This window comes from Phocoena phocoena, chromosome 7 (assembly GCF_963924675.1).
Source record: "Phocoena phocoena chromosome 7, mPhoPho1.1, whole genome shotgun sequence".
Classification (NCBI taxonomy): domain Eukaryota; kingdom Metazoa; phylum Chordata; class Mammalia; order Artiodactyla; family Phocoenidae; genus Phocoena; species Phocoena phocoena.
The window spans coordinates 21639348-21655881 of record NC_089225.1 but is presented as its reverse complement, the minus strand read 5'-3'; the positions used below and the strand labels follow the sequence as shown (position 1 = coordinate 21655881).

The following is a 16534-nucleotide window of genomic DNA, read 5'->3' as shown; positions in this document are numbered from 1 at the left end:
TTTTAAACTGTTTCCTCTTTAGCAGTTATTTAAAGAATAAATTTGTTGGAGGAAATTGAAGTGATATTTTGAAAACTTGAACTACTAAAATTACTTATAAAATTACCAAGTTATTTAATATAAAATGGGTTTGTGAAATACAGTGTTTTCTAAACCTTCAAGTTCAGAAAAAAAAATTTTCCTATGATAATTTTTCCCAAGGATAACTTTACTGTGAAAATGCTTATTTAGAAATGTAGGTAAGAAAAAAATATATTTGCATATAAAACAAAAATGGGATCATTCTGTTTTATAATTGCATTTCTTTCATGTCCTTTACTTAGTTTTTCTTATTTATTCATTTATGTATTTTGTTGTGGATGCATGTACATTATACTTCAGGAATGGGCATGTTGACTAAATTATTCTTGTAGGAGAGTCCAAAGAATACCTTGTCTCTTATTTTGTTGTTATTTTAAGCATAAATTATCATTGAATATCCTCTCATTAAAAGTGAAAATTTTTAGTTTGAAAATGAATATTTACTAATGCAATATCTGTCTTTAAACAGAATTCGAGAACTCAACTCATCCAGAATTGGTTTGCTCACTCGCATCAGTGGGCAGGTGGTACGGACTCACCCAGTTCATCCAGAGCTTGTGAGCGGAACTTTCCTGTGCTTGGACTGTCAGACAGTGATCAAGGATGTAGAACAGCAGTTCAGATACACACAGCCAAACATCTGCCGAAACCCAGTTTGTGCCAACAGAAGGAGATTCCTGCTGGATACAAATAAATCGAGATTCGTTGATTTTCAAAAGGTGCTTATTAATTTCTTTTTAGGTCAGATTCAGCCTATGCTAATAATTCACTTCTAGGCACTTGTAATTATTATTATAAGCTTACTTAGGCAATGTTAAACTCAGTTTTTATGTAAGTCAAGGTTCATCAAGTGTGACTACAGATTTAAGCTAAAAATTTGTAATGCAAATTTCAATTATCAGTATATGTGTTCTAACCATTAATAACTTGGATTGGAAGCTCCTTCAGGCAAATAAAATGTATTTGTCAAAGAATAAACAGTAACCATTATTATTACTGTTATTATTACAAGCTAGAGTTAGGAAAATTTTTGCAGAAGTAGAGACTTGTTGGTGTAAGACTTGGAGTTGGTGGTTAGGAGGGAGGAAGGCATAAATAAAAGGACAGGTGAAAATGGACATGCTTGTCAATAGCAATGAGGATTATCATGATTAAAGTAGAGGAACCAAATTGGAGATCATCTGAGAGATGATTTGGTATGAGGCATGGAAGTACTTGGAGCCTTAAATCTCAGATTGAGAAGCTTGGACCTATCTTGATAAGCAAGGGGATAAGTTTTCAGATGATGGGAATTTTAAAGGAAGATTAATGAGACAACTGTGTGTGGTATTTAACAAGAGACTAATAGGCAGTTGTAGTAACTGGGCAAGAGTTGGATGGTAACAGTAAGAATGAAGGGGCTAAAGCTTTTCAGGGCTTAGTAACTCTGATATATGCAAAGAGAAAAGCTGCAGCAGCTCAAGCACTGGAGAATGAATACCAGACTAAAATAAATAATTTATATTAAATTCAGTTTTTAGTCCTTACTTAGTTTTCTTGTTTTATTCTGATACTTGGTTTATAGGAAACGTGTTCTTACCAGCAACTTTGGGTAAAAGATGCTTTATATTTGATAAAGAACATGATATAACAACCAAATACAAAATATGAATTTAGGTTGGGTCTTGGTTTGGGGGGAAGAAAACAGCTGTAATAAAGGACATTCTTGACAACTGGGGAAATTTGAAGACGGACTAGATAAAGAAGTCATTATGGAATTAAATATTTAAATCTCTTGGTGTGATTGATGGTATTGTGGTTACATAGGAGATTGTCTTTATTCTTAAGAGGTGAGTGCTAAAATATTTAGGGGTGAAGTATCTTGATTTTTGCAACTTCTTTCAAATAATACAGTAAAAATATGTGTGTCTTAAGTAATGTTAACAGTTGTGTTGAGGTGGAGGGTATAAAAGATGTGATATTTTTCATAAAATTTCCCTGACAATTTAGAGGAAGATGGAACACAGAACAATTATTTAAAGTCAGTTTGAACAAAGAAAAAAATACATGTTGTTTAATGAGAATAAAAGTGAACTTGAAGTTTTTAAGTAGATGTAATCTCTTACCAAATTGAAAGTTTTATGGTAGAGAATTTTTAAGATGAATGTTGGCACATGTCAGAAGTCTGCAAACTAGTAAGATAATTTAGGATATGTCGATATTTGTGGCATTTAATTTAGATTGCATGGCATTTGAAATAGATCTCTTCTCATCCTTGGCAATTTATTTGTCTTTGTTACAGGTTCGTATTCAAGAGACTCAAGCTGAGCTTCCTCGAGGGAGTATCCCTCGCAGTTTAGAAGTGATCTTGAGGGCTGAAGCTGTGGAGTCAGCTCAAGCTGGTGACAAGTGTGACTTTACAGGGACGCTGATTGTTGTGCCTGATGTGTCTAAGCTTAGCATACCAGGTCAGTAATCTGTGGCTCAAATTTAACAAATTCTCAGTTACCTGAACTGCAGAGTATCTAGCTTCTTGCGTCTTCCTTGTCTTATTTTTGGCTACCAATCAGAGGGTGAGCAAGGAACTATGATGAGAGTAAAAACAAATTGGTTTGCTATAAAAGCTACTGTTCTGAAGAATTTCAAAGCCTAAATGAAATTTTTGCATTTATAGGTTTCATTTATCTGAGCAGTTTTGATTCTCAGCACCTTCAGTATTTGAGCTGTGAAACAGTCTATCATTCATTGTTTCAGGAGCACGTGCAGAAACTAATTACCGTGTCAGTGGTGTTGATGGATATGAGACAGAAGGCATTCGAGGGCTCCGGGCACTTGGTGTTAGGGATCTTTCATACAGGCTGGTCTTTCTTGCCTGTTGTGTTGCACCAACCAACCCGAGGGTGAGTCTTCTTAGTAGAATGGCAGAGCTTAAGAAAGGCATCCCCTGAGGCTGCCGCAAACTCAGTGTTAAAGACGGAGTTGGGTTGAGATTTGTTCTTTAGTTTTAAAACCAGATTTTTTCATGTCTGTCTTCCTGATCTTAAGGAAAAGTCTTATTTATTTTTGTACATAAGAGCTCAATGCTTTAAGAGCATTGGTACTATTATTATTCACAGTGGTTTTTCTGTTTTTGTTTTTCTGTTTTTAATTGTTAAAGTTCCTCTGTCATGCTCCTCGAGAAAGTACAAGTAGAAAAATTTAGTTATCTGGGAAGTACAGTATACTGCTGTTTCTGAGAGTGATCGACCCCAGGTATTGTAGTTCTTCAGAGCTTGATTTTGTTCCAGGAGGGGAAAGCAGTGAGGAAAAGTTTGGAAAATGAGTGGTGAACATAATATACTGTTTCTTCATTTTCATCTTCATATCAGTGATTAACATTTTATTATGGCTCATCTCATGAGCATCTAGATTCATTTAGATAGCAATACAAAACAATAGTGATAGCTTTTTTTGTTTTTTTTAAATCACTGGACAAATGACAAGCTTTTCAGTATCTTAACTTAGGCCATACTGGTTAGGAGATTTTTTTTAAAAACCTTTACAGTCAGCAGATTCTGAAGTTGACCTCCCAGGCTATATTTCGTTTGTGGTGATGTTTCTTCTCTTTCACATTATTTTGACTGTTTCTATACTACTATTTTTTTCCTTTCTTCTCCACCCCTCAGTTCGGAGGAAAAGAGCTCCGAGATGAGGAACAGACAGCTGAGAGCATTAAGAACCAAATGACTGTGAAGGAGTGGGAGAAAGTGTTTGAAATGAGTCAAGATAAAAATCTATACCACAATCTTTGTACAAGCCTGTTCCCTACTATACATGGTAAGAGTTCTATCCATTTGTGGCATAAACTTGAAATCAAAATAATGATTATAAAAACAGCAACATGTGACTTCTTAAAACACAAAAGTCAGATTATGAAAGTTTTTTAGTGGGTTTAGAAGGGGTTTTAAAAAGTCATTTATAAAAGGACAGATATTATACAATTCCACTTAAAATGAGGTACTTAAAACAGGTATATTCACAGAGAAAGAAAGTAGAAAGAGGTTACGTGGTGAGGAGGGAAATAGGGAATTGTTGTTTAATGGATAGAGTTTCTGTTTGGGGTGATGAAAAGTTCTAGAAATGGATAGGGGTGATGGTTATAAAAGATAATGAATGTACTTAATTCCACTGGACCACTTAAAAGTTGTGTCTATTTTACCACAATTTTTTTTTCCTGAAGGTTACTATTTTATTTACACAGATAGTTAAGGACTAGAAGAGAATAATGTTTGGTTTTTTTAATTGAAGTATAGTTATTTACAATGTTGTGTTAGTTTCAGGTATACAGCACAGTGATTCAGTTATATACATATATATTTTCTTGTTCAGATTCTTTTCCTTTATAGGTTATTACAAAATATTGAGTATAGTTTCCTGTGCTATCCACTAGGTCATTGTTGGTTATCTATTTTATATATAGTACTGTGTATATATTAATCCCAACTTCCTAATTTATCCCCCCCACCTTCCCCCTTTGGTAACCATAAATTTGTTAGAGAATAATGTTAACTTAAACATCATTGGAAATAGATTATTCTTGACATGACTCTTACTAGGAAATGAACCTAGCAGAATTCTTAAATTATATTAAATTTACAAAAAAGTTCGGACTGCCCGCAGCAAATTCTATACATGAAAACTTTTTTTTTTTTTTTTTTTTTTTTTGTGGTACGCGGGCCTCTCACTGCTGTGGCCTCTCCCGTTTTGGAGCACAGGCTCCGGACGCGCAGGCTCAGCGGCCATGGCTCATGGGCCCAGCCGCTCCACGGCATGTGGGATTTCCCGGACCGGGGCATGAACCTGTGTCCCCTACATTGGCAGGCGGACTCTCAACCACTGTGCCACCAGGGAAGCCCATGAAAACATTTTTATAAGTGTCTAACAACTGTAATCTACTTTTAACAAGTATCACTACCACAGGCAGGTAGTCAAATAAGTGCTCACTTACATTTTCTTTGGCTTGTTGATGCCCCTCTCCCATATTTCTTAAACTTGCCAAATACAGTTTTTCCAAGTCTTTATTTTCTGAGTTTGTGATTCCTCCCATTCTGTCCTTAGTTCTTCTGCCAAACGAGTGAGTTGCTGATTTCTCCTCTGTTTTATATCTTCTGTTATTTGTAAAGCAATATCTCTTTCTTGTTCTCAAACCTGTAGCAATCTTAGTTTTCATCTTCTTTCATAATCTTCCTTTAAAATGAAGGCTTCCCCATTAGGACCCAATCTCAGCTTGCCGGCAGCGTACACCACCTTTCTTTTCATTTTCATGTAGTACTTTAAATCTGAAGGTTCCGGGAAACGGGACCCCAGACTCAGGAACCGTGGCTCAGACAGAGAAGGCCTCAGCGGCTGCCACACAGCAGCCTCCCAACAGCCGTTTGTGCGCCTGCAGGGCGGCCATCGCCGAGCCCTCGTCACTCTACCACAGTTTTTTAAAATTTTTATTATTTATTTTTGGCTGCGTTGGGTCTTCATTGCTATGTGCAGGCTTTCTCTAGTTGTGGCACGCGGGCTTCTCATTGCGGTGGCTTCTCTTTTTGCGGAGCACGGGCTCTAGGCACACACGCTTCAGTAGTTGTGGAACAGAGGCTCAGTAGTTGTGGCTCGCGGGCTCCAGAGTGCAGGCTCAGCAGTTGTGGCACACAGTCTTGGTTGCTCCACAGCATGTGGGATCTTCCTAGACCAGGGCTCAAACCCGTGTCCCCTGCATTGGCAGGCGGATTCTTAACCACTGCGCCACCAGGGAAGCCCTCTACCACAGTTTTTTTTTTAAAAAAAAAAAAAAGGTCATTTAGTCTTCTTTTTTTCTGGCTTTAGGATAGAACTGCACTTAAGTATACTCTAATATGCCAGATTAATATCCTGATCTTATTTTTCTTTTTAGTTTTCATGGTGGAGAGAGATTTCTTGATGTTTTTTGGCTATATTACTATGCCTATAGTTTGTGGTTTCTTCGTATTTTCTTAGCTCTTGGTTACTAGCTGCTCACTTCATTAAATCCCCTTGTGTGTTGAGGATTTGACTAAATTTTCAGGCCTCATGCTTTACCCTTGTTTTTTCCATCCTTATCTTCCGCATTCAGTTGGAGTTATGGCAAGAATTCATAAGATTATGGGTACTTGGGGCTTCCCTGGTGGCGCAGTGGTTGAGAATCTGCCTGCTAATGCAGGGGACACGGGTTCAAGCCCTGGTCTGGGAGGATTCCACATGCCGCGGAGCAACTAGGCCCGTGAGCCACAACTACTGAGTCTGCGCGTCTGGAGCCTGTGCTCCGCAACAAGAGAGGCCGCCATAGTGAGAGGCCCATGCACCACGATGAAGAGTGGCCCCACTTGCCACAACTAGAGAAAGCCCTCACACAGAAATGAAGATGCAACACAGCAAAAATAAATAAATTAATTAAACTCCTACCCCCAACATCTTTTTAAAAAAAAAAGATTATGGGTATTTCTCTTAGGTATATACATATATTTTTAAGCTATTGGGATTTTTACAAATATTTATTTGTTTATTTATTTGCCTGTATTGGGTCTTAGTTGCGGCACGCGGGATCTTTCATTGTGGTGCATGGGCTTCTCTCTAGTTGTGGTGCGTGTGGGTTCTCTAGTTGTGGCACACGGGCTCTAGAGCATGCAGGCTCAGTAGTTGTGGTATCCAGGCTCTCTAGTTGTGGTGCACGGGCTTAGTTGCACTGCGGCACGTGGGATCTTAGTTCCCTGACCAGGGATTGAACCCGCGTCCCCTGCATTGGATGGCAGATTCTTAAGCATTGGACCACCAGGCAAGTCCCTAGGTATACATTTTTAATCATTGAAGATTAACCTTTTTTTCTGCTTAAATATTTGGTCAGTGAAATTGAACTGAAATTCTTTTATGTTAATAATCCTTTGTGGATTTTAGAGTGTCCTCCCTTATAATGAGTAGGTGTCGAATTTTATGTTGCTCCATTCCCCCATAAATTAAACTGTTGCTACATAACAAATTATACCAAAACTTCATGGCTTGAAACAACAAACGTTATCTCATACAGTCTATAGGTCAGAATTTGAGAGAGACTTAGCTAGGTGGTTCCGGCTCAGTCTTTGATGAGTTTGTAGCCAAGACGTCATCTGGAGCTGCAGTCATCTGAAGGCTTGACTTGGGCTGGAGAATCCACTGACAAGGGAGCTTACTCACTGCTTATGTTAGTGCTAGTTGTCAGCTGGAAGCCTCAGTTCCTTGCCACATGAGTCTCTTCCATTGAGCTGGTTCAGTGTCCTCACAACACAGCAGCTGGCTTCCCCCAGAGCCTGCAATCCAAGAGAGCAGAGCAAGGAGGAAACAAAGTGCTTCTCAGGACCTAGTGTCAGAAGTTAAGACACCTTCACTTCTACCATTGGCTATTTGTGGGAAGCAAGTTGCTAAGCCCAGCCACACTTAAGGAGAGGAGAATTAAGCTCCATCTAGAAAAGCGGATTATCAAATAATTTGTGGGCCATTTTAAAACTACCACACCTCCAACACATTTGTTTCATATAGGTTATGAGTCAGAGAAATTTTGTTTTTGGATTGGATTTTTAATTTTTTGCTTTTAAGGAGTGTTTTGTATAAATGTACATAGCACTTTGTTGATGGAATTCACAGAAAGTCATAATAACTAAAACAGAAAAATGTTTCTTCTGGTATCACATTTCTAAAAATCTGGTGTTGTCTTTTTTTTTAAATTGTGCATTTCCTTCTTATATTGCATTTATAAACAGTTCTCAGAGCAGCTGTAACACATTCAGCATTTTATCTAATCCATATCAGTTCAATTAGCTTGTATTTATATTCAGCATGGGTCACTGTACCTGATACAAAAGAAGTAAGTCATGGACCATTTCCTCAAACTCTTGGTAGAGCTGTAAGACTTGCCTTTAGAAAGAACTAGCAAATGTGGTAGGCTGTAGTGGACATAGTTTATTTATGGGGAGAGATATTTGAGGACTGTGACATAGGGAAAGGCTTTGTTTAGGAAGTAGGACTTACGGACAAGGAGAGGCTCTTAGAATGGAGAGCATTGCCATCTATGATTAGGTGAAGACATTAGGACAGTGACTGGGTGACTTTACATTCACAGGACAAGAACCAGATATTTTTACTCTAGTCTTAGCTTTGCTTCAGTGGTCTCTGCTCTTTTGGTTGGTAAATATGCCTTTGTAGTTTCCTGTGAAATTGTTTAACCTCATGTTGAAAAATACCTTGGATTTTCATTTCAGGCAATGACGAAGTAAAACGGGGTATCTTGCTGATGCTCTTTGGTGGTGTTCCAAAGACAACAGGGGAAGGAACCTCTCTTCGAGGGGACATAAATGTTTGCATTGTTGGTGACCCAAGTACAGCTAAGAGCCAGTTTCTCAAGTAAGTGTTTGCCTGAGATAGTACAGCAGAGAAAACAATATTCGTAGTTCCAGGCTTTCTGTGCTACCAAGAATGCAGTCAGTGTGCCCTTACCGGAGCAGGAGTATAAATTATGACTGTTGAATATATAACTCTCTTAAGTTAAGTACACCTTAATTTGTTAAGTAGAATGTAAGAACATTTTACAATTTTGGGGAATAGGGAAAAATTGTCTGTAATTCCAGTCCCACATAGAATTTTTTTAATCTTTGTGTAAAAGTCTTTAAATATATGAATATATATTTTCATGGTTGTAAGTCACAGCATGCATAATTTTAATTTACCCTAAATATTTTTCCATGTTTCTTTATTTTCATGATTGTTGTTTTTTGTTGGTATAACTTACAAAATCATTCCCCTAGCCTGATATTAGACAATTTAACAGTAATTTATTTTAATAGTCAAATACAGTGAACATCATAATGTGTAAAAGTTTTTATTTTATTATTTTCCTTTGGGTAAATTCCTAGGCATAGGATTGCTGAGATTAAGAATACAAACATCCTTAAGGTTCTTAAAGAGGACACTCTTTCCAAAAACAGTGTGATAAAGATGAGACATTTTATGCTAAACCTATCAGTATGAGTACTACTTCAGCAATTTTTGCTTATTTTTAAAAGCTATAATAAAACACTTGCTTACTTTCAAACTTTTAAGAAACTTAGAGGTCAAGATAAGAGCAACCAGTTTTTGAGAACTTGCTGTGTTCTTGGTGCTGTGTGTGTGTGTGTGTGTGTGTGTGTGTGTGTGTTATGTCTTATCCTACCAGCATCCAGACAGGCATGTAATATTATTCTCTTCTTTTAGGGAGGCAATCAAAACTTCTCTGAGCCTCAGTGATTTGCCTAACTGCATAGAGCTGACAAGTGCCTCTAAGCCATGAATATTAGAACTTAGCATTTTGACTGCCAAGCATGTGCTCTTCATACTATATCAAGCTGCCTTTCCTTTATTTGTCTGGGAAATTTTTAACATGGAAATGTTCTAGAAGCTGAAACATTTTTAGTTGAAGTTTTATAATTAAATACTATTTCCTTCAAGTATATCAGGGACTGAGTTCTAGATTTGAAGGTAATAGTCCTGTGTTAAGAGAATTCTCTTTTTTTCTCCTCATTTCCTCTGCCCCTGCCTCCCACCTCTCCCACCACCACCACCACAGAAAGATGTACTGCACTGTTGCCTCTGAACAGTATTGTACACGACTGTTTGCTTTTTAACAATATTAAGTCTTTTGATCCATTAACATGGGATATCTTGGTCTTCTTTAATTTCTTTCAATAATGTTTTGTAGTTTTCAGGGTATAAGCTTGCTCTTCTTTTATTAAACTTATTTCTAAGTATTTTATTCTTTTTGATGCTATTGTAAATGGAACTGTTTTCTTAGTTAAATTTTTGGGTTGTTTATTGCAAGTGTGTAGAAATACAATTATTGATCTTTTATCTTGCAGCATCGCAAGAACTGACTTATTAGTTCTGTTATAGTGGATTTCATAGGATTTTCTGTCGACAAGATCATGTTAACTGCAAATGGTGATGGTTGTTGTTTCTTTCAAATCTGGGTGACTTTTTCTTGCCTAGTTGCCCTGGCTGAACCTTTCAGTATAATGTTGAATAGAAGTGGCAAGAGCAGACCCCTAAGTCTTGTTCCTGCTCTTAGGGGGAAAGCATTCAGCCTTTTACCATTATGTATGACGTTAGCTGTGGGTTTTCATAGATGCCCTTTACCAGATTGAGGGAAAGTCTCTTCTAGTTAGTTGAGTTTTTATCATGATGGCTGTTAGATTTTTTGACATGCTTTTTCTGCATCTGTTAAGGTGGTTCTTATCATTTTTTAATATGGCATGTTATTGATTCTTAGATGTTAAACCAGCCTTGCCTTTTTGGAATAAATGTCCCATCTTGTTTTGTTTTCTTTTCTTTTTTTTGTTGTAGTTGTTGTTTGTTTGTTTTGTTTTGTTTTTTGTTTGTTTTCATTTTAAGTGCAGGGCCTTCTAATAGATCATTTTTGCTGAACTGTTTATCATTGTTTTTGCCATGTATGAACTTCATCTTCCTTTAACAGGAATGGATTTGACCTATTTAAAAGACCAAGGGAGAAAAGGCTTTCTCTTTGGTCTATGGCATGTGTCTTTATGAATTGCTTTTTTTCTTAATGCCTCTTTCAAATGTTCTTTTAGAAATTTAAATTCTTACTTGACATAAGCCATAACCAGCTGATAATCCTGAAAAGGTTGCTTTGTAGTCATATATTAATGAATATGATAACCTTGAACAGGCACGTGGAGGAATTCAGTCCCAGAGCTGTCTATACCAGTGGCAAAGCATCCAGTGCTGCTGGCTTAACAGCAGCTGTTGTGAGAGATGAAGAATCTCATGAGTTTGTCATTGAGGCTGGAGCTTTGATGCTGGCTGATAATGTAAGAACATTTTACCCTCTTGGATATAAAGAAATCAGAATATCCCCATCCCTATCAATAAAGGCCTATAAGTTCCTATTAAGGAGATGTCCTCTTTTTAATAAGTACTTTTAGTAAATAATTCATGGTTTTATTAATCTAGAAATTGGGATTGTCATCATTAATCAGCACTTTCTGAACTTCTCTAGAACGTATTACTTGCCCTGAGCTTGTGTGTTTGCTGTGACTAGTACTTCTCAGCAGTTTTCCTTTCTAGACTGTGACACATCTATGAGTATATCTATTGCATTTTGCATGTATTTGTCATAGATCAGTTAGCTCTGTGAATGCGTGTAAATTGTAGCTATATATACTTATAAACATTATGTTCCAACTCCATCCTTCACTTTCCCAGCCTAAAGTCAACACTGAGGTAACCCAGCATATTTTGACCCTGAGATTTACACAAGGTTTTGATGTTGAATAAAAGTGCAGTAAGTAACTGCATGTTTTTAGTTTCACTCTTGGTTTAAAATGAGTCAAAAGAGTATGGTTGCCTCGAGCTCTGGGGACTATTGTACTGTCTTATTCTAGTAGAGGGAGTTAGGATTGCTTACTTACCTATCTTAGTTGTTTAAAAGAACTGAAAGGTCTCTTTGGTAGCAAACTTTGAGTTTCCTTGCCGTTTGAGATCTGAAAGGCAGTTTCTTATGCTAGGTTTGTTTGGTTACAGGGTGTGTGTTGTATTGATGAATTTGATAAGATGGAGGTGCGGGATCAAGTTGCTATTCACGAAGCTATGGAACAGCAGACCATCTCCATCACTAAAGCAGGAGTGAAGGTACGTTTGTCCACTTCTGTTCCATTGCATCTTGCCTTAGTCTTGTAGATTAATGTAGCTCTAGACGATCACTTGGATAAAATGCATTACTTCAACATGAAATGCAGTTTACTGAATCGGAAAACACAGCCTTGAGGATTATTAATCAAGTCGATGGATTATTTAAATGAAAATAATAAGTACAATATTGTAACTAGCATTAGAGAGAAATCAAACTTTAAAAATAAAAGTAATACGTTCAAATAGTTAAGAAAAATGTAAGCAATACATTAAACCGTAAGTTAAAAAGAGAAATCTTCCCCTCCAACTCCTAGCACCAGTAGATACTCAGAAGTATCTGCTGGGGCTTCCCTGGTGGCGCAGTGGTTGAGAGTCCGCCTGCTGATGCAGGGGACACGGGTTCGTACCCCAGTCCGGGAAGATCCCACATGCCGCGGAGCCACTGAGCCCGTGAGCCATGGCCGATGAGCCTGCGCGTCCGGAGCCTGTGCTCAGCAATGGGAGTGGCCACAACAGTGAGAGGCCCAAGTACCGCAAAAAAAAAAAAAAGAAGTATCTGCTGAGTTTATGTCCCTTTTAGGAATATTTTATCATAAATAAGCATAATACACATACAGTTTTGTTCCTTGTTCATTTAACTTCATAATTTTATTTTGGTAATCTTTCTATACCAGTATATATTAGGTCCACTTGTCTTTTTATTACTCCATGATTTTCAATTGTACATACCCCAGTTTGGCTCATTAGACTCTTATAAAGAAGAGTGACATTCAGGTCATTTCCAGCCTTTAGTATTACAAACAATATTGTAAATATCCTTGTACATATCTTCCTGTACCTAGCTGCAAGATAAATTCTCTGTAAGAAATTGCTGGCTTAAAGGGTGTGCACATCATACCATCAACATCATATGGGAGTACCTGTTGCTATATATTATCAGACTTTAATTTTGATGATTCACTGGGTGAAAGATGATATCTTATTCTTTTGGTTTGCATTTAGTTCATTATGAATGAGGTTGAGCATTTTGTCATATGCCATTACAGTTGTCTTTTTAAACCTGTCATGATTTTTCCTTTTGTGGTCAGGCTACTCTAAATGCCAGGACATCCATTTTGGCAGCAGCAAACCCAATCAGTGGACACTATGACAGATCAAAATCACTGAAACAGAATATAAACTTGTCAGCTCCTATCATGTCCCGATTTGATCTCTTCTTTATACTTGTGGATGAATGTAATGAGGTAACTATGAGCTATCGCTCTGAGCTTCCTTTATTATTTCCAGTTTGAGTAATTGAGTGAGACAAGCCTGGAGGATGTACTCCTGAAGAACTGGTGCATGTGTTGTCACTGACCTTTCATTTCTCTCAGAGTGGCACAGGATTGGACACGGGTTTATTAAGCAACTGAAAATCACTTGAATTGCTGGTTCTGCTTAATTGTGTTGAACATCAAGTTTTTTGGTTTTGTTGCTGTTTTTGTTTTGTTTTTTTAAAAAATTAATTACTTATTTATTTATGGCTGCACTGGGTCTTAGTTGTGGCACGTGGGATCTTTTGTTGTGTTGCGCAGGCTTCTCTCTAGTGTGGCACGCAGGTTTTCTCTTTTCTAGTTTTGGTGCACAGGCTCCAGGGCACGTGGGCTCTGTAGTTTGTGGCACTCAGGATCTCTAATTGAGGCGCACAAGCTCAGTAGTGGTGACATGCGAGCTCAGTAGTTGTGGCGCGCAGGCTGAGTTGCTTCACGGCATGTGGGATCTTAGTTCCCTGACCAGGGATCAAACCCGCGTCCCCTGCATTGGAAGGCAGATTCTTAAGCACGGGACCACCAGGGAAGTCCCCTTGTTACTGTTTTTTAATTCTCAAAAAAAAAGTATTTCAGTTAATTCCCAACCATACTCTTTAAGTTTTTTTTTTTTTTTTTTTTTTTGCAGTACGCAGGCCTCTCACTGGGCCTCTCCTGTTGCGGAGCACAGGCTCAGTGGCCATGGCTCACGGGCCCAGCCGCTCCGTGGCATGTGGGATCCTCCCAGACCGGGGCACGAACCCGTGTACCCTGCTTCGGCAGGCGGATTCTCAGCCACTGCGCCACCAGGGAAGCCCATGATTTTTATTAGATTTTTGTTTTTGTTTTTGTTCTTTCATTAAGGTTGAAAAGAATTGGGGTACCAAACAAATTTTTCTTTTTCTTTTTTTTCAAATTGAGTCATTTGTCTTCCTCTGTCTTCCTATCAAATTATTGCATGTCACATTTTTTTTTCCTAACTATGTAAGAGTGTTAAGATTGAATATAAAATTGCAGATTTAGGGACTTCCCTGGTGGCACAGTTGTTAAGAATCTGCCTGCCAATGCAGGGGACACGGGTTCAAGCCCTGGTCTGGGAAGATCCCACATGCTGCGGAGCAACTAAGCCCATGCGCCGTAACTACTGAGCCTCTGCTCTAGAGCCCACGAGCCACAACTACTGAGGCCCGCACACCTAAAGCCCATGGTCCACAACAAGAGAAGCCACCTCAATGAAGAGTAGCCCCCTCTCGCTGCAACTAGAGAAAGCCTGCACGCAGCAAAAAAGACCCAATGCAGCCATAAATAAATAAAGAAATAAAAGAAAAATTTTTTTTTTAAAAACTGCAGATTTACTTACATTCTAACATATCAGTATTAGAGTTATTTATACTTAGACTTAAATATTTAACAACATTGCACATCTCAGATGTGCACAGAAGTACAAAATGACCTTCTGTAAAAGGTCATGTTGTACTGTACTTTTAATTGCTGAACATGGAGGTCCTACAGTACATTAGGTACAATGCATACCTCTTGCTTACAGCAAAATTTTAAATTCATCTAGATAAAATTTGCCTGCCATTAATGAGAATGTTTAGAGGGTTTTCGTTTTTTATGTTTGGGTTTGGTTCTTTTCCTTCACAAATCTATATAAATGTTTAACCCAGTCCCCTCCCCGCCATTGTTGGGCATTGTCTGATTTTCATATATTTCTGTCTATATATAATTTACTAAATTAGTTTTTTAGCTTTTTAATTACAAATAATTTCAAACTTACAGAAAAGTTGCAGGAAATATAATAGTGCATATAATACTCATACACCCTTTATTCAGTTCACATGAACTTTTTGCCCCATTTGCTTTACCATTTGCTGTGTATCTCTACTTTTTTTTTTTTTCTGTACTATTTGAGAGTATTGCATATTTTTAGTGTGACTTTATTTTTTTCAATGTTAATAACGGTTCTGTGATGATCATCATTCGTATGTTCATAAGCGGCAACGTAATGTAGAGGATGGACTCTGAAACTAGACTCTTCAAATCCTTGCTCTATTACTAACTGTGTGGACAAGTTACTTAATCTTTCCAGGCCTCAATTTATTCATCTGTAAAGTGGGGGTAATAATTATCTACCTAAAAAATTTTTTGTGAGGGTTGCATGAATTAATGCTTCTAGACACACTTAGGGCCCTAGAAATCTTGTTTCTGCCATAATAAAGTCAGTAAATTCCTTCAGGAATAGTCTTAGAGTAGGGCAAAGGTATACATTTAAACTTTTGATTTTGGATGTGGTACTAAATTTTCGTCAGAAATTTGAACCCATTAATACATCTTATGGTGGCATATTAGAGCTTGTTGTTAGCTATAAAAAATTTCTTAATGCCTGGGATAGTCTGGAGTGGATATTACTATAACTGATTAAAATGACTTTCTTATTTTGAATTAGGTTACAGACTATGCTATCGCCAGGCGAATAGTAGACTTGCATTCAAGAATTGAAGAATCAATTGATCGTGTGTATTCCCTTGATGATATCAGGCGGTATCTTCTTTTTGCAAGACAGTTTAAGCCCAAGGTAACCTGCCCTTTTGTACTGTAATTGGGCATAATAAGTATATGAAAGTGGCATTTAAACAAAAGCATTGTATGGAAATTAACTGAACCTGACTTGTTTGGGTGTTTTTTTAAGGTCATTTGGTTGGTTAGTTGGTTGGTTTGATTTTAGTTTGGGTTTTCTGGTTTGTTTTTGGTTTTTTTTGAGAACAGTTTGTTTCCTCAGAGAGACTTGAGAAAGGGAATTTTTTAAAAGTCTGAAAAATTCCATTTCTTTAACTTTTTAGGTATAATAAAAAGATTTTTATGGGTGAACAGTTTTAAATAACCAAATAAAGTAGGATATCCTTTTATTTCAACCATTATTCCTAACAATCTTAAAACTGCATGTGCTTAAATCAGTAGTCTACTGAATGCTCTCAAATCTGTCTCTGAGGAAAGCTTATATTCCTCTAGGTTATTGTAATGAACATGAGTAACTTTTACAATATAGGATCCAGGGTGCTCACTTGGACATTTATTTTTAAGATAAACCTCCATAATGCATATTTTTTTGACATTTTCCTAAAGTAGAGTACAAAAAAAATTGTTTGATTCTGGTTGAGGTTTTTACACTCTTTCTGGCTTGACTTTTGGGAGTTATGCTTAGATTTTAATTATCTATCACCTTCACTTAATATTGGGATTGACTCTCACTGTCCCAAGGGAAGGGTAAAGCACTTTTGTTTGCAGAGGCATTTGTTCTCCATGACTACGCTGGTCCCTCTTGACTTTGGCATGCTTCCTTAATATGCTTAGTTCCTTGCTCTGGAAAACAGTATTCTTTAGTATGCCTCATTTTGTTGTTATTATTTAACTAATAATAAGGTATATATACAGTAGGGTATATGTTCCAAGACCCCCAGTGGATGCCAGAAACCACGGATAGTACCAAGCCCTAT

The 16534-nt window shown here is 37.4% G+C and overlaps 1 protein-coding gene across 1 annotated transcript in view; it reads left to right on the top strand.

Moving 5' to 3' along the window:
- MCM6 (minichromosome maintenance complex component 6) overlaps positions 1-16534 on the top strand; it is a 44915-nt gene that overhangs the window by 11816 nt on the left and 16565 nt on the right. The window contains exons 4-12 of the mRNA XM_065880463.1: positions 551-800; positions 2363-2528; positions 2815-2960; positions 3726-3876; positions 8334-8475; positions 10790-10931; positions 11644-11751; positions 12840-12995; positions 15487-15615. Of these exons, the coding sequence (XP_065736535.1) occupies positions 551-800; positions 2363-2528; positions 2815-2960; positions 3726-3876; positions 8334-8475; positions 10790-10931; positions 11644-11751; positions 12840-12995; positions 15487-15615 (1390 nt within the window). The remainder of the gene's footprint in view (positions 1-550; positions 801-2362; positions 2529-2814; positions 2961-3725; positions 3877-8333; positions 8476-10789; positions 10932-11643; positions 11752-12839; positions 12996-15486; positions 15616-16534) is intronic.